Source organism: Castanea sativa, chromosome 2, assembly GCF_040712315.1.
Source record: "Castanea sativa cultivar Marrone di Chiusa Pesio chromosome 2, ASM4071231v1".
NCBI lineage: Eukaryota > Viridiplantae > Streptophyta > Magnoliopsida > Fagales > Fagaceae > Castanea > Castanea sativa.
In genome coordinates this window covers 52270077-52287866 of record NC_134014.1, presented here as the reverse complement: position 1 = coordinate 52287866, position 17790 = coordinate 52270077, and the positions used below count along the sequence as shown (strand labels likewise).

The 17790-nt window shown below is 33.8% G+C and overlaps 3 protein-coding genes across 3 annotated transcripts; 1 reads left to right on the top strand and 2 right to left on the bottom strand.

Moving 5' to 3' along the window:
• Positions 1–1671: 1671 nt before the first annotated feature.
• Positions 1672–8679, top strand: LOC142626504 (calmodulin-lysine N-methyltransferase). The gene is made up of 7 exons (XM_075800343.1): positions 1672–1804; positions 1945–2146; positions 2805–2884; positions 6123–6183; positions 6414–6529; positions 7506–7638; positions 8153–8679. The coding sequence occupies exons 1-7, from the start codon at positions 1711–1713 to the stop codon at positions 8430–8432; spliced, it is 966 nt and encodes a 321-aa protein (XP_075656458.1). The 5' UTR covers positions 1672–1710; the 3' UTR covers positions 8433–8679.
• A 4137-nt stretch (positions 8680–12816) lies between these two features.
• LOC142626178 (E3 ubiquitin-protein ligase RHA2B-like) lies at positions 12817–13585 on the bottom strand. The gene has a single exon (XM_075799973.1). The coding sequence runs from the start codon at positions 13467–13469 to the stop codon at positions 12978–12980; it is 492 nt and encodes a 163-aa protein (XP_075656088.1). The 5' UTR covers positions 13470–13585; the 3' UTR covers positions 12817–12977.
• Positions 13586–15839: 2254 nt separating this feature from the next.
• Positions 15840–16635, bottom strand: LOC142626044 (E3 ubiquitin-protein ligase RHA2B-like). Its single transcript, XM_075799814.1, has one exon. The coding sequence runs from the start codon at positions 16516–16518 to the stop codon at positions 16027–16029; it is 492 nt and encodes a 163-aa protein (XP_075655929.1). The 5' UTR covers positions 16519–16635; the 3' UTR covers positions 15840–16026.
• Between the last annotated feature and the right edge of the window lie 1155 nt (positions 16636–17790).

Genomic DNA, 17790 nt, shown 5'->3' with positions numbered 1-17790 from the left:
ATACAAATTTTTTTATAAAATTTTTACAAACTGCTTATGTGGTGAGTGTTTATTAGTAAGTGGTTATTAGTAAATAAAAAAAGTGATGTTAATGGTGAGTCTAAATGAAAACTAATAAAAAATTGGTCATATCGACAATTTATAAAGATATTATAAAATAGTTTATTATTGTAGCATTACTCAAAATTTAGATATGAGACATTAGTCCAAAGTTAGAGGATACACTTAAAAAGAAGTCAGGCTCTCAAGCCTGCCCAACCAAATGGATAGGCCAACCTCCACTCACCATATTCTATAGCCTAGTTCTATCAAGGATAACCCTAATAGACTACCTTAATCATGCATTCAAACATAAAATAACAACGTGCACATGTGACCCAACAAGATTGAAAATGATTAGTTTTTATTTTTTTTAATGGAAAACCAACGGCAACCAATCTAATGAAATTTAGACGGAAGAATTGAATTGAACGAAAGTGATGCTTGATAAATTAATTGAATTATAGAGCAAGTTAGGTGCAATTTGAAATTTAGCCTTAATATTTTATAACCTTAGCTATCTAATATGTGCCCTCTTAATAATTTTGAATTTAATCTAGTATAATTATGATATGTCATTAATTTAAATTAATTCCTCATGTCACCCATCAATTAATTGTTCATAACCACATGTGATTAGACTTAATCGTGCAAATGCATCTTATCCGTTGAAATTTGATTTGATTGTAAGTTTTTATCCAATAGTTCGATTATTGGAATCCAAAACATATCACTATGACTTCAAAATTTGTTTTATGTGAAGTAATTAGAAATTTAGTAGTTTAAATTATGATTTTACCCTTAGGATATGAAAATTATCATTTTAGCTTTAGACGAGGTTAAATATAAATGGCGAAATAAGCTGTTTACAAGTTATGAATAATCATCCCTTGGAAATAGCTATTTCTCAAATTGAGAATAGCCATTCATTTCTAAAATCGTTGAATGAGCTATTCTATAATAAATTCTATCAGCAACTTATAAAAATTAATATATTTTAAAAAATTGCAAACTTTTTATATACATAATTATTTTCAATATTTTCAATTGTAATAACCAAATTTATGAATAAAAATAATTATTTCATTTCATTACAAAATCTTTTATTTTCAATAATAAAATTGCTATTTCGAACATAATCTTAATCTTCATTCCCAAAGATAGGAAAAAAGACTCTATGTGTCTATATATATATAGGGTTCAAGTTACATCTGGTATAACTCTAATATTTTTTAATTAGATGCGAATATTGACAAATCACAATTAGATTGCATTATCTTTATATATTCTTTATGCTTGCAAAATTTCAAGGTGATCAAAAATTAATATCCATATCATCAATCAATTCTTAAAATTCAAATTTTTATAGTTTAAAATAATGCATAAAATATGAGTTTATGGATCAAATGGTAAATAGAATCCGATTGATATGAAAATTGGCATGCATATTAAGAACATATAGAGCATGTAATTCAACAGTTGAATTTTTAAAATATTAATTCAATAACAAGTTATTAAATAGTATAACATTATTTAAAGTTACACAAAGTGTAATTTGAACCCAACTCTATATATATATTACATGAACATTCCTATAAAAAAAAAAAAAAAAAAATTACACGAACATAATAATAAAGCGAATAGGAAAAAGCTTGAGTTGAGCTTTCTACCATGGAGACTCGTAGAACCACTGGCAAGGCCTCGTCCCTCAGATGGCAAATCCTTCGCCAAGCCCTTCTTCGTCGGCCCCCTCCTCATATTCCTGGTCTCTCTCTCTCTCTCTCTCTCTCTTCTTTGATATTCTATTTTTTTAATTATTAAGTTAATTAATTTTCTCGTTATATTAGTTAGTAACTACAACTTACAAATCCTAATCTTCCTTGTGATTATTGGTTTCGCTTGCAGAAGAAGACCAATCTGAAACGAGCATTAAGAGCATTTCCAGGAAGACCACGCGCGGCTTCAACTTGATTCCCTGTCAATTAGTGGAACAAAACGACGCCGTTTCCGTTGAAGAAACGAATGTCTCCGATGATCACCCTAGACCTAGAGAGGCTCGCTTGTGCTACACGTTGCCCATTGAAGGAGCTCCCACACTTTTTCTCACGTGAGTTTCTCTTGCTGTTTCTGCTTACCAAAATTTCCACATTTTTTTTTCCCTCTATTTATGTTTTTGGTTTCCAAACTCTGTGCAGCTGTGCTCTTTAGGCTTTTTTTAATTTATTTATTTTTATATTATATTATATTATGTTTTGTAATTTTAATTTGTGATTATGTATAAAAGCTAGGAAGGGCGGACACTTCATTTAGGTAAGTGTCACACCCACTTGTGGTATCGTGTTATAATTTTTCCGAAATTGCTTGTATGTCATACTCGTGTCTGTGTCTGTGTCTGTGTCCGTGCTTCCTAGTGTAAAAGTTATTTTGAGATTGATTAGAATTGTCCGTGCTAATAATCCCAACCATTATTTTGTTTTATACACACACATTTAGCTTACTTGGTGCATAGTGAAGCAAAGTGCAATTCTTTTAACAAAAAATTGCCCTATCAAATGGGTTTGTTTCTGTTGTTGTTTTTTTTTTTTTTTAATAAATAATGGAAATAAGTGATCGGTGTATGTAATTAATAATATGTATTGGTGCACGGCTAACATTTTGGATTAATGAAGCTCTAGTTTAAGGTATAATTACAATGTGCTTTTTGTGGAATGTAAAATTTGCATGTTTTGGGTGTGAAATGCTACTAATGTTTGGACTTTATACAGCCAAAGAGTGGAGGAAGGTGCTGACCTCAGTGATTTTGAGATCTGCAATAGATACAATGTTGACAACACTGGGCTTGTCTGTAAGTTTCTTTCGTTGTACACGAACTTGTTCTTGCACTAGGCATTGTGTTAAAGAAGGGTGTCTTTAAAAGCTTTGGTTCTTATTGTTAAATTGGTTAGTTTGACATTGTTATCTGTTTTCAATATTCTTCTATAGTTGCTAGAAAGGGGTGACTGGTGAGAGAAATAGCTCTGGTTTATTGTAGGGAAGTATGGATTCTCGCATGTTTTGGAATTGCTAAATTGAGAGATTATTTGGTGAATCTAGGATAAGATTACCTTTGATAGTTAAATAGTTGTCCTGTTGTTTTCTTTAGACCATGCTGAAAAGATGTCAGGGAGGGTGGTTTCATTTGTATGGAGGGGGAGCTTTGGCTGTAGAAACATGTATTCAATTTTGACGCAAGATATTTTAATTTCTCCGATCATGACCTCCCTTCTTCACATGTGATCATTCGGTGTATGCTTCCCTCATAGTCTCATTCATTAAATTTCTCTGGAGAACCTTTAATTTCAAAATGGCTGTGTGATTATTTGAGAAAGTAAATCCTTAAGGTCGGTTGGTGTGCACAACCATGAAGAGCAGTTAGTCATTGTTTTATATCTGTTTCAAGTTAATGGTTTTGTTTGTTGCTTGATAAAGTAACCCTTTTTTCTGTTATGACTTGTTGCAAATTGGTTTTGGAGTTTCAATGCATATACTATTTTCCAAGGCATTAGCTGCACAAAGTTTTATATTCTATGTTTGCAGAAAGGAACTTCAAGGAAGCACTGAGTTAATGATGCTCATAAAACTAAAGGCTCTCTATTATAGTTTCACTTTTCTTGGCTTAATCCTTTTTCAAGTTACAGTTAACAGTTATGTTGGTAGACTTTATTTTATTATTATTATTTTTTGAATAAATGGACAAAACTCCTCTTTAGTCCTTATCTCATATTTGAAGCAACATATCATAGAATGTTAAACCCAAGTTCATGTTTTGTAGTCAGTTTCCCAACTCAACAGTTAGAAAACATTTTCACAGTTAATTAGGTATAGTTTGGTATGGTTAAATTAACCCTTTTTGCAATTCCATTCAATCTAGGGTCAAATTATATAGCCTACCAATGAACTTTGGTTATGGTACTTTGATTGAAGAAGCTCAAGAAAACTATTTCAAAATTTATTATCTCAGTTATTTTACTTATTTGGGATACCAAATCCATATTTGAATTTTGGAAATTGAATTTAGGCTTTAATTTTGAATTTTAAAATTTAAATTTGGCCTTTATTGTAGTTTAGGATTTTATGGGCTGAAATTTTGGCTTGATGTAATCCTTGAAGCCTATTAAAAGGAGGCTTAACAAAAAAGTTGAGACAATTAATCTTTTATATAAAAAAATTTTGATGATAAATTTTCTCTTTATCTTGGTGGTGATTACAAGCACCCTTAGTTGGTGAAGAGTAGGGTTTTCCCATTTTGCTTTTCCTCTTATTTTTGCAACCCCGTTCTACATCAACTTGGTACGGAAGCATACTCCAATCCCTCTGTCACTGCCCAAACCATCAAAGCCACCACTGAACCCGCATCACCATCATTGAGTCAAAACCCATCCAAGTTCAACTGAGAACCCACAGCCTAAACCCCTCAACCCATGCCCCAAACTATGTACATAGCCCGTGATAGACCCATATCCAGCTACCCGCCCAACATCGTATGTCGCCACTAAAAGCTGTGACCCAACCCTATTAGGGTGGCTTTATAATACAAACAAATAGTCTGAGACAGGGGAATAGACCTACTACTGATTACATGGCACAATTTGAAAAAGAGGTAACAAGTTGAAAAAGACAAGATGAGTGTTCATGCAGTTTCTAGTCCTAAGCCTACTCTAGTATGAATTGAAGTTATATTGAAAGTTGTCCATGACTTATGTGTGTAGATCAAGTTAATGGCTTCTTCCTGGATGATCAGTTGCATTAGCAATGAAACCACAACTTCATGCACGAGAGAAAATAGTGTTGGTAATGAGATCTTGGTGATGAAATATCAATATTCATCAAAACCGACTGCTAAAAGAGTAATACAAGTGCCAACAGATTTAGATTTGATACAACCTGTTGAAGAATCACTGCTTGAGGAGGAGAAAGTTAAAGAGAGCCAATAAGAGTGCACATGTTGTGAAGAATGAGTTTGATATATCTGCTACTTATCAAACCTCCATGATATGGGAAATGAAAGGGCCTGATATGACTTCCGGAGGATCTTGACGAGGCTGTGACATTTGCAATACTGATTGCAACAATTTATTTTATCATTCCAGATGGCTTTAATGATATGGTGGAGTAGAAGGCTTATTTCTTCTTAAAGCTGCCGAACTTGCTAAAAGAGTGCAAGTGTCAAACTTAAAAGTTCTTAACCTTAAGCACTTTAAAACTTGAGGTCAAGTTTTCCCAAATTAGGGGAAACTGATGCAAGGGGCACAATCAAAACTATTTTAGATTTTACGGTCGCAGATTTTTTTATTTATTTGGGATACCTAATCTATATTTGGAATTTAAGTTTCTGAATTTTGAAGTTGGGCTTTATTGTAGTTGAGAATTTTATATGGCTTGATGTTATCCTTGAAACCTATTAAAAAATAAAGGCTCCAGGAATAGTTTGAGATAGTGCTTTTGAATAAAAAAATTTCAATGAGAAATTTTCTTATCAGCTTGGTGGTGATTCCAAGCACTCTTAGGTGGTGAGGCCTAGGTTTTCCCTTTTACATTTTCTTCTTATTTTGCAATCCTGTTTTGCATCACACTTCCTCATTCCATAAGAAAGGGTGGAGGGTGAAGTTGTGGGTTCAAAACCAGATTGTGTGTAACTAACCACTAAAAAGAAAAAAGTATTCAACAATGCCTTCTTGCTCTTAAATTCTGGACATGCTTTTTGTTCGATCATGTGTTGAGGTGTGATATTAGCTTTACTTCTATTTGAGGTTAAAAGAGAGCAAATGAATAAAATCAATCAGGTTTTGTCTCAAATGTTTTGTTCCTGAAGGAATTTTCAGGGAATAACATTGTAAACTAAACTATAATGATGTATGAATTTTTACCTTTAAAATCTTCCTGCTTTTCTTTCTTCACAGCCATTCAGCTATGTTTAAAGTTACAAGTTTTGGTGCTTTATTTGCTAGCACAGGTTTTGGTTATATAACTGCTGATATACTTGGTCATTGTATTTGTCACTCTCTCTTAAAATTGTACTTAATAGTTAATAAATTCTTGTACAGGTCATTGGCCTTCAGAAGAAGTCCTTGCTTATTTTTGCTTGTCACATGCAGACATGTTCAGGTTAGTAAAAATGTTATTATTTTGGTCTGTCAGTTTTTTCAAGTAATGGTACGTATCTGTCTCAAATATTACATTGGCATATGTCTTTTTTTTTTTTTTTTTTTTTATGACCTTGCAGATGTCAGTCATGCATGTTTTGTATCAGTTGCTGGCATTTCTCTGGAACATTTTCTGTTTTTATTTATTTATTATTTTTATAAGATTTCTCTGCATTTTCCTAATTTTTCCAGATCTAAAAGAGTTATTGAGCTTGGATCAGGTTATGGCTTAGCTGGTTTAGTAACTGCTGCAATAACGGAGGCAGTAGAGGTTGTAATATCAGATGGAAATCCTCAAGTTGTTGATTGTATCCTTTTTTTCATTTTATTTATCTATTTTTTGTGACAGGTGTATCCTCACCCATAGGTTAGTTGATAGTTCCCTTTTGATTTAGTCAAGTGAGCAGTTATGTTTTTGTAAGTCTATTATATCTTGTGATGGTATGAGTGGGTTGATATGTGAAATTCTTGTCAAAGTCTCTAGACATTGTTTTGAGATACTGTTCTTGAACTTAATAATGCAAATTGCCGCCAATGAGTTATAGCTCAAATGACACCTCTTCCTCTTGCAAGAATAAGGCAGTGGGTGAATTCAAGAAATCAAGACTCGCCGGACGTGTTTGTAACTTACCAATCAAATAATGCTAATAATGCAAATTGCCAAGACAACGGATAGGACATTGAGGAGTAGAAAAACATGGTGGGACACATGGGAGAGTTCTTGTCCTAAACAAAGTGCGGAGTTTGGGTGAAGGAGCAAGAGAAAGACCTATGTATGGTTTTGTGGATTGCTTGAATCTGCTTGAGGAGATTAGTGGAGGAGAATCGTGAACGACGGATTACATTTTTTCTGATAAGTTGATTTTCTGGATGGATAACTGTGTAAGCTTTAAGTTGCTTTAACCTAATTTTCAGTAGTGACCCTGAATTTAAGTTGATGGCCTGCTCGAGAGTTGGGTTTATGGATGGCATTGGGCTTTCTGAATCTGGACCACTCCCTGCTCATTCTGTCCTCTAATTTTTTGTTGTTGTTCCCGTTATTATAATATATCCAGTTTTCTAATAGTCTTTATTTGCACACTTTCTGTTATCAAGCTACTGTTTGGTACCATCATTTCCTCCTTCTCTCTCTTTTTTCACTTTTTAATTTTTTTCCTTTTCTCCAATTGCCAGCATGCACGTTTTATATCATTTATAGCAACAAGTAACTCCCCCTTCCTCTTTCTCCTTTTTTTCCTTCTTGACTTTTTTTCGGATTCAGATTGAGAGTTCCTTGACATCCAGATATTCAGCGTAACATAGATGCCAATTCTGGAGCATTTGGTGCAACAAGAGTGAGCTCTAAGACATTGCATTGGGATCAAGAAGAAATATCACATATCTCTAATGCTTTTGATTTCATTATTGCAAGTGACTGGTAAGTCTAATTTTTCTGAAGTGTTTAGGTTGCTACAATGTATGTATTGTCTTACCGCTTTCATCATTTTATAGAGTGAGGAAAATCATCAGATGTGAATCAGGTGATTTTTCCTTTTGTTTGAAATTCTTTCCCAGTGCTTTCTGATGCCCAGTGACAAAGACAAGGGTTTGAGTTTCTAATGCTGGGCGTTAGTCATTTATGGGTCCAACCTTTTTGAGTGTACACAGCACTCAGCCTCAAATCTATCTGGCAGATGCCTCTTTCCATTGTACTCATTAAGTTTTATAATTGAGTTTCTGAGGTGATTGGGTAAGAATTTTTTGTTGCTTACATTTTTTACTAACCCAGATATGTCTAAATGGAAAAGTTTTCTTCACTAGTCGACAGAAAAGGACTTGTACAATTTCTTATGTGCATGCTAAGTGTATCTTTTTAATTTCTATGTTTATAAAAAATAAAAAAAATAAAAAATCTTTTTTAAATTATATACTTTGTTATGACATTTTGACAGCACTTTCTTTAAGGAGTTCCACAATGGCCTTGCTCGAATCATCAGGTTCTTGTTGAAAAAAGAGGAGCCATCCGAAGCTATTTTTTTAAGTCCTAAAAGAGGCAATTCATTGGACAAGTTTCTTGAGACAATCAAACAAAATGCCTTGTCTTTCAGTGTAACAGAGAATTATAATGCAGAAGTTTGGAAGCATCATCAGGCATTCATGCATGGCAAAGACTCCTGGCCCAGCTACGAAAAAGATCATTGCTATCCATTATTGGTTAGAATAACAATATGAGATTTTGGATGCTATTGCCCTTTATTTTCTACATCTATCCTAGGCTGTTGAAGTTCTTGGTTAATTTTTTACATTGCTGGTTGACCATATGGTAGGCATTGATTGTATAATTATTTGTAGGATACAGGAAATTTTCCATGTACAGATGCATGCTAAATACACTATTGTTGCCTGCTCCATTATGTAGGTCCTCACTGTTTATGGTTTGCCAATTGGAAAGAAAAGCATACAGTGCTACTGTTTCTTTTTAGTGTATTATTTTGAACATAATATAGGTGAGTGCACTGAAACTTTTTGACAGAAGAATATTCCTTATGTTCATATATAATGAAAGTTACAAATCAAAGGCATATTATCTAGATGTCATAGTCCAAGAGTAACCAATGTGGAGAAGATCCCCTCCTATTTAAAGTCTTCCAACTAAGGATTATGCACAACAATGTCAAAAGCTATCAGATGCTCAGTGGATCAGTTATAATAGAGTTTATTGAAAGTGGAAGATTTTCTGTTAGCTTTTTAAATATATGTTGCAGCAGTGAACATGCCTTGTGGCTTAGATTCTTTGCTATTAAGTAAACATTTCCTTCTGGTTAGTTGTCTTAAACTTCTATTTATGGGTACTTAGCTAGTTTCCTTGCTTAAAAGTTGAAACACAATATTTTCTTTGTGGTGCATGGGTACTTTGCTGAAAATTCGGAAGAAAATAACTGGATCAAAGTGGTAGTGTTTTCTGTGAGAAAACGGTTGCTCATGTAAAATATCAGGTGATTCTTGCCTGGTTCCTTTTTTTAACTGAAGTTGATAAAAATAATTACAACAATAGGTGTTGGACTCGAACCTATTGTAAAAAATTTCTTGAACTCGGAACTCCTGGAGCATTAACTACACCAGGAATATACATGTTCACCCAGTTAAGTGGATTTCTGGGGTTTGGTTTTATGCTTTTATCGGTCATTATGTGCAAATATACGTTAAGATTGATTAAAAATGAATGATTTCCTTTTTAGTGTAATGCTGTACTATTGGCAAATACTACAAGATTGGTTAATCAAGAGTTTCGTGATACAAGTTTGGAGAAAGAGAGACTCATTAGAAACTCTAAGAAGTCTGAATTGGGTATGTTAAAAAAAATGGTTTGTCTAGGTTTGTACGGGGTAATGTGTAACTTTTTAATATTAAAAGAGTTGCCACGTGTTCAAATAATGCGGTATTGTTTAGTTAGATACGCAAAGAAATTAATGAAAGTTGACGAGGAATGAGGACTAATGGAGTTTCCTTGAAATTTTAGGGATAGTAGGTAACTTTTAATGATGCTACCGCACACCTTTGGTGCAATAGTCACTCCACAAGTATAAGTGTTTGTGGGGTGTGGGGGGTAAGGGTCGGGGTTCAAGTCTCTAGGAGGGAGCTTGACATACATATACACTTAGATCAGACTAGAGTAGAATTCTATTTTGTATATATAAAAAAAAATAGGTAAATTTTAATGATCAATAATGTATACGGTTTTAATGTTTAGACACTGAAGTCATACTTATAGATATTTTACTTATTAAAAAGTATTAAAGGTGTTCAAGTTTGGCAAAGAGGAGAGAGATATCAAGACACCAAAGAACCTTGATGTAACAACATAAAAAAGAGAACAAATTTCCTTATTTGCTATCACAACAAATTGCAAAGAGAGAGCATATAGATTACTGGAGAGAGAGGCCAATGCAAAAGGACCCAACCCAAGCCACTGGAGTGGTGTGTGGAATTGTTAGTGACAATGACTTGGTGGCGGAGTGGAAGAAGAATGAGAGTTAAGAAAGTAGGCAGCGATTAAAATTGGGAATTTGTGATTGTTTTGTTGGTACATTTTTTTAGATTGGATTTGTGATTTGTTTTTTAATTTTGTTGTTATTCTAGATTTGTCTAAAGGTCATTCTTATCATTCTTGGGGCAATTGGATTTGTTTAAATTAAATTTATGATTACTTTTGTTGGTATTTTTGGATTCACGTAAGTGCACTTTTAGTTTTTAGATTTTGACCCTATTTTTATTTTGGTCCCTACATTTTCATTTCACCACTTTTAGTCCTTAAACCAATTAACTCGTGTTATTTTAGTCCCTGCCGTCACTCAATTAACAGAAAATGCTGACGTGACTAACGGAGGGATTAAAATATTATTAAAAATCTACCGTGGCACTCATTACCCATGCCACATTAGATTATAATTTTTTAAAAAAATTCTCAATTTTAACAAAAGAAAAAATATGAGTTAAAATAATAATTTCTCAATTTAACAAAATAAAAAACAGAATTAAAAATTAAAAGTAACATGAATTAAGATCTAATTTAACTTGAACAAGAACACAAACTCAATTCAATATCATCAGTTAACCCATCACATACCTAAATGTTAACAAACTCAAAATACCCAAATATGAACAAAATACCAAACCGATTTACAACCACAATAGTAATCAATGTTAACACACCCAAAATGAATAAATAAATTTAAACACATGGTTGCCATGCGTTTGTATATCTCCCAATTCCCAATTTCCAAGCATTAATAGATGGGTTGGATGCCACATGCAGGTTTTTAATTAGATTTTTTGGAAGAATAAGTTCTTCCCAAAGAACATTCATATGCTCTCTCTCTCTCTCTCTCTCTCTCTCAGAAGCCGATTTTCATTTATGGAATTTTAGTTTTCTGGGTTTGTTTTTTGGTGGTTGGTTCGGGTTTATGGATTTATGGGTCTTTGATCTTTCTCTTTTCCTTAACTGATTGAGTGCTTAACAACGGGACTTTGTCTAGATCAAATCTCAAACTTGGGCTCACTTCAACAATGGAGCTTTATGGACCAGTGAAGGCGGCCAACCACACCGAAATCGAAGACTTCGACTCCTCCACTTGAAGACTCGGATTCTCAGGTTCAAAATCTCAGATCTTCGGTTATGGTTTTAGTTTTATATGAGTTTGGATTCTCAGTTTCATATGGGTTTGTTTGTATTGGGAAGTTGCAAGGATTGATTGGGTTTGAAGGGATCTTGCTCTAATGGTCTTTGTTTGTTTTGAATTTTTAGTTCTGAAATTTATGGGTTACTTTGTTTTCTAGGTTTGATATTTGTGGGTTTGCTCTAAACCTGCTGTTGGGTTTATGTTTGTGTTCTTGCTGGAAATCGGTTTGTGTTTGGTTTAAATTGATTTTGTGTTGGTTTCTCGGAAAGATGAGAAAATCAGGGCTTGAGCTGTGATTTTGTATATCTGGGCTTTTTGGTTTGAGAAAATCTGGATTTTTTGGTTTGAGAAAATCTAAGATCTGCTCCTAGTTTTGTGTTTGTGTTTGTGTTCTTGCTGGAGATCGGTTTGTGTTTGTGTTCGTGTTCTTATGTTTGGTTGACAAGAAAGGGTAAGAAAATGTGAGAAAATCCGAGCATGTGTTCTTATGTCTAAAATCTGGGTTTGTGTTCTTTAGTATTCTTGTTAAAGATGAACGCATATCTAAATTGATGTATACATTTTTCTTTTTTTAAAATTGAGAAATTAATTTTTTTTTTTAATTATAATTTGACGTGGCATGGGTATTGAGTGCCACGGTGGATTTTTAATAATATTTTAATCCATCCGTTAGCCACGTCAGCATTTTCTGTTAATTGAGTGATGGTAGAGACTAAAATAACATGCGTTAATTGGTTTAAGGACTAAAAGTGGTGAAATGAAAATGTAAGGACCAAAATAGAAATAGGGTCAAAATGTAGGGAGAGACTAAAAGTGAATTTACGCATTTTAGATTATATGAAGTATTTTCTTGTAATTCTTGGGTCAATTGGGCTAAAGGGATGACCCTTCTTTTTTTCTTTTTTTTTATTAGTCAATTTATAAATTCTTTTGGGAAAGGGGCCCAAAAATATATATTTAGGGACTAGCTTTTAAATTTTTTATTTATATATATACACACACTAGTCAATTTTTTTTTAAATGAAAAAAAAATAAAACAAAAATATAAATGTTAAATGGTGTTCTTCACCTAGTTCCGATCCTTGTGGTGGCCCTTCAATGGGCAACTTATCCGTAGTAAAAGGTTCATACAAATTTACCAATATTCCCATATTTTGGACTCGGAAACAAAATCTTTTACATATTTACCTTGCTTTCAAGCCATCAAAAATTTATAATTTAGCCAGTATTAAGCTTTTCTTTACAAAATTCGCAGTCAGCCGTCAGCACTAAGCATGCGGATCTCAAAAAGCATGCGATATTGTCAGCATAATTTTCCATTGAAATTTCGTTATAGCCAAAAGTCAAGTATTAGCATTGAATGATCAAATTTTTAATTACAAGAAACTTTTTTTTTTTTGGTAATCAATAACAAGAAAGCTTAGAAACTTATCTCATTATATTTTGAATGTAGTCGTGAATACATACATTAATCTAAAGCAAGATCAAAATACAAAATACCTACTTTTTTTTCATCTTTATGGCAAAACACAAGACAAGAATCTATGCGCTTCTATGTACAAAACTTGGGACATGTATTCTATACAAAAGAGACAACTTAGAACAATCTATGTAAACTATTGCCATGTAATGCAGACAACAAGAAAATGAGCTCCTCATCGCTCCCATCGTACTCTACCTGATTTCGCATCCGATGGTAACTAGCCACAATATCATCTTGCAAAACCTTAGTCCGGCAAAGGGGGCATGTGCCACGACAATATTGTTGTAGCCAGCAATCTAGGCAATCCTTATGGAACGTGTGCTTACATTGCAACTTTCTAATCTTGTCTCCTTCTCTGAATTCAGATAAACACACTGCGCATTCAGTTGACTTGGCCATAATCCTCATTCTTTTAGTGAAACGAATTGTGGGATTGTCTTTTTCAATGAGTTTAAGGTATTGGTTAGTGGTGATTAGGCATTTATCGGAGTTGGGGCTTAATCCGGTGACTGAACGGATTAGAAATATGATTTCAAGAAGTAAGAGGGTGAAGAAGACTTTGGTCATGGTTTTGAGGTTGGAGAAGAAATCAGAGAGAGCTTTCATGGCTTCTGCAGAAGAAAGTGCAAAGGATATTGCCGAAAGTTAATGAATTATTGATATACTTAAATGTGGCTAGTGGAAGTTGCAGGCCTCTTTTTTTTTTTTTGGAGAGAAAGATAAGTGTAGTGTTTGGTTGGTGCAGGTTGCTTTGTATGACTATGACTCGATGTCTTGAATTGTTGTGGGGTCATTGAAAATTGTCTTATTCCATGTCAAGAATCAAAGTAGGCATGTTAAATTAAACACCTAAGAGCAACCGCATTCAGCGGCTGCAAAATCTTACATAATATATAATATAAAATGTGCATCATTTTGCACATTTTAATTAAAAAAATGTCCACATTAGTTAGTGTAAAAGTGTGCAAATATGCGTCACTGTTACAGTAATCATGCATATATGCACGGTTACTGTAACTATTTTATTTAATTTTTTAGCATTTGTTTCTCTCTCCTCTCTATATCTCTGACTCTCACCTCACTCTCTTTCTCTCATTTCAACTCTCTCATTTCAAATCAACTCTCTCACCGATCAACTCTCTCATTTCATTAGATCAACTCTCTCGTTGAATATTTTATTGAATAAATGTATAGAATAGATAAACTGATGTAGATGTTTTGTAAAGTGGGTGTGTAAAATAGAAAAAGTAAATTTTTTCTTACAAAATAGATGAAAATTTTACACTAACTGATGCGGTTGCTCTTAAGTTAGAATGAAAAAGGGTTTTTAACTTTCTTATTCTTTTTAAACAGACCCCAAAGAAGCTTTTGTTGTTGTTTGATTTTTCACAACTCTCTCCGTTAGGGAAAGAGAGAGGTACGCTTGAACAACAGGGTTCTCAGTTTTCTCTTATGGCAGTTACTATATAAATATCAGTGTGATCTGAGCTCAACAATTTAATACACAATGTAAAAAACAAAAACAAAAAAAATACTAAATAGGTGCTGATGAATATAGGCTTAACATGATCACAATTCACATGGTTGTTGTCAACCAAATTTTCTTAGGAAAAGAGTCAAACAGAAGAAAAAAAGAAAAAAACATTGACTCTTCCAGTGCATTAGGTATCGGAATTTATGAGGTAGGAGAAGGAGATCGAAGGACTAATAGAGTTTACTTGAAATTTTAGGGATCAAATGGGTTTAGTAGGTAAATTTTAAGGACCAATAATGTATTCAGTTTTAATATTTAGACACTGAAGTCATACTTATAGATATTTTACATTTTAAAAAAGTATTAAAGGTGTTCAAGTTTGGCAAAGAGGAGAGAGATATCAAGAGAGTAGAGAACCTTGATGTAACAACTTAAAAAAGAGAACAAATTTCCTTATTAATTATCACAACACATTGCAAAGAGAGAGAATGTATATTACTGGAGAGAGAGAGAGAGAGAGAAGAGGAAGAGATCATATTAGAGAAGAAAGATATTATATATGTTGTTTCGACTCGTGTGTGTGTGTGTGTGTGTGTGTGTGTGAATAGTGGATGGGATTGGAAATAAAGGTGGAGATGCCAACAAAAAATGGACCCAACTCGAGCCACTAGAGTGGTGTGTGGAATTGTTAGTGACAATGACTTGGTGGTGGAGTGGAAGAAAAATGAGAGTTAAGAGAGTAAGCACCTGTGCGGTTAAAATTGAGAATTTGTGATTGTTTTGTTGCTAATTTTTTTTTTAGATTGGATTTGTGATTTGTTTTTTTTTTTTTGGTTGTTATTCTTGATTTGTCTATAGGTCATTCTTATCATTCTTGGGGCCATTGGATTTGTTTAAACTAAATTTGTGATTTCTTTTGTTGGTATTTTTGGATTATATGAAGTATTTCCTTGTTATTCTAGGGCCAATTGGGCAAAAGGGATGAACCTTTTTTTTTTATTAGTCAATTTATAAATTCTTTTGGGGAAGGGGGCCAAAAATATATATTTAGGGACTAGCTTTTAAAATTTTGATTTATATATATAAACACGCTGGTCAATTTAAAAGTAAAAAAAAATATATATATATATAAATGTTAAATGGTGTTCTTCACCTAGTTCTGATCCTTGTGGTGGCCCTTCCATGGGCAGCTTATCCGTAGTAAAAGGTTCATACAAATTTACCAATATTCCCATAAAAGCTTATTAGAGTTGTGGCAAAAAGTTGTAGAATAGTTTGTGATCCTAGAACCACTCTTCTAAAAAAGCATGTCACTCATGCTGTACTGCGATATTGTCAGTATAATATTCTTTTGGAATTTCGTTAAAAATAAGTTTGGTACCATTACTTGTGGCACAACTTATACCATAACTCGTCCATGTAGCGAGTTGTGGTTGGTAAATGGCACCAGAATTACTCTTTCGATAAAGCCAAAAGTCAAGCATTAGCAATGAATGGTCAACTTTTTATAACAAGAAAGCTTAGAAACTTATCTTATTAAACTTTGAATATAGTCCTGAATACATACATTAATCTAAAGCAAGATCAAAATACAAAATACCTACTTCTTTTTCTTCTTTGTGTGAAAACACAAGACAGGAATCTATGCGCTTCTATGTTGGGACATGCATTCTATATGAAAGAAACAACTTAGAACAATCTATGTAAACTATTTCCATGTAATGCAGACAACAAGAAAATGAGCTCCTCATCACTCCCATCGTACTCTACCTGATTTCGCATCCGATGGTAACTAGCCACAATATCATCTTGCAAAACCTTTGTCCGGCAAAGTGGGCATGTGCCACGACAATATTGTTGTAGCCAGCAATCTAGGCAATCCTTATGGAACGTGTGCTTACATTGCAACTTTCTAATCTTGTCTCCTTCTCTGAATTCAGATAAACACACCGCGCATTCAGTTGACTCGGCCATAATCCTCATTCTTTTAGTGAAACGAGTTGTGGGATTGTTTTTTTCAATGAGTTTAAGGTATTGGTTAGTGGTGATTAGGCGTTTATCGGAGTTGGGGCTTAATCCGGTGACTGAACGGATTAGAAATATGATTTCAAGAAGTAGGAGGGTGAAGAAGACTTTGGTCATGGTTTTGAGGTTGGAGAAGAAATCAGAGAGAGCTTTCATGGCTTCTGCAGAAGAAAGTGCAAAGGATATTGCCGAAAGTTAATGAATTATTGATATACTTATATGTGGCTAGTGGAAGTTGCAGGCCCCTTTGTTTTGGAGAGAAAGATAAGTGTAGTGTTTGGTTGGTGCAGGTTACTTTGTAGGCACGACTCAATGTCTTGAATTGTTGTGGGGTCATTGAAAATTGTCTTATTCCATGTCAAGAATCAAAGTAGACATGTTAAATTAAACACCTAAGAGCAACCGCATTCAGCGGTTGCAAAATCTTGCATAATACAAAAAGTGCACTATTTTGCACATTTTAACCAAAAAAATGTCCACATTAGTCAGTATAAAAGTGTGCAAATATGCACCATTGTTACAGTAACCATGCATATATGCACGGTTACTGTAGCTATTTTATTTAATTTTTTAGTATTTGTTTCTCTCTCCTCGCTGTATCTCTGACTCTCACCTCACTCTCTTTTTCTTATTTTAGATCAACTCTCTCGTTGACCCACGCCGTCGACCCAAGCCCCATCGTCGATCTGTTGTGGCTGATTTGGGGTTGTTGGGTAGGTTTTCGTGTTGTGGATTTTCTTCCTCATGATTCTTATGTTAGAAAAACTATTGGGTATTTGTTTGCAATCCAACACAGTGTGAAGAAGATCTTCAACGCCAATGATCGTGGAGATGTGATTGATGGGGATCTAATGGTTTGCCTGATGTTGATTCCGTGTTTTATTTCACGAGGAAATCCAGTTTGGAAGCGTTTGATATTAGGTTCGATGATCACACCCCGAAGGTGGCTTTGCCACAAGGAATGATGGTGCCAGTTAATTCTTTCAACACAATTCTATTTCTGTTGATCGGCTTGTTCTTCGGGGTTTTTTTACTGGTTTTTTTTTGTTGGATGCTGGTGTCAATCTTGTTGCATAGTGAGAGTTTCTGGATTTCATATGGCTGGGTTGATTATGGTGGTTGCTTGATGATGGTGGCTAATGATGGTGGCTGTGTGAGTTGTGTTAGGGCTGTGAGAAAAATGATAGTATTAAAGAAATGAATATTTTATTAAATAAATGTATAGAATAGATAAACTGATGTGGATATTTTGTAAAAGTTGGTGTGTAAAATAGAAAAAGTAAATTTTTTCTTGCAAAATAGATGAAAATTTGACACTAACTGATATGGTTGCTCTTAAGCTAGAATGAAAAAAGGTTATTAAATCTTTCTTATTCTTTTTTAAATAGACCCCAAAGAAGCTTTTGTTGTTGTTTGATTTTTCACGAC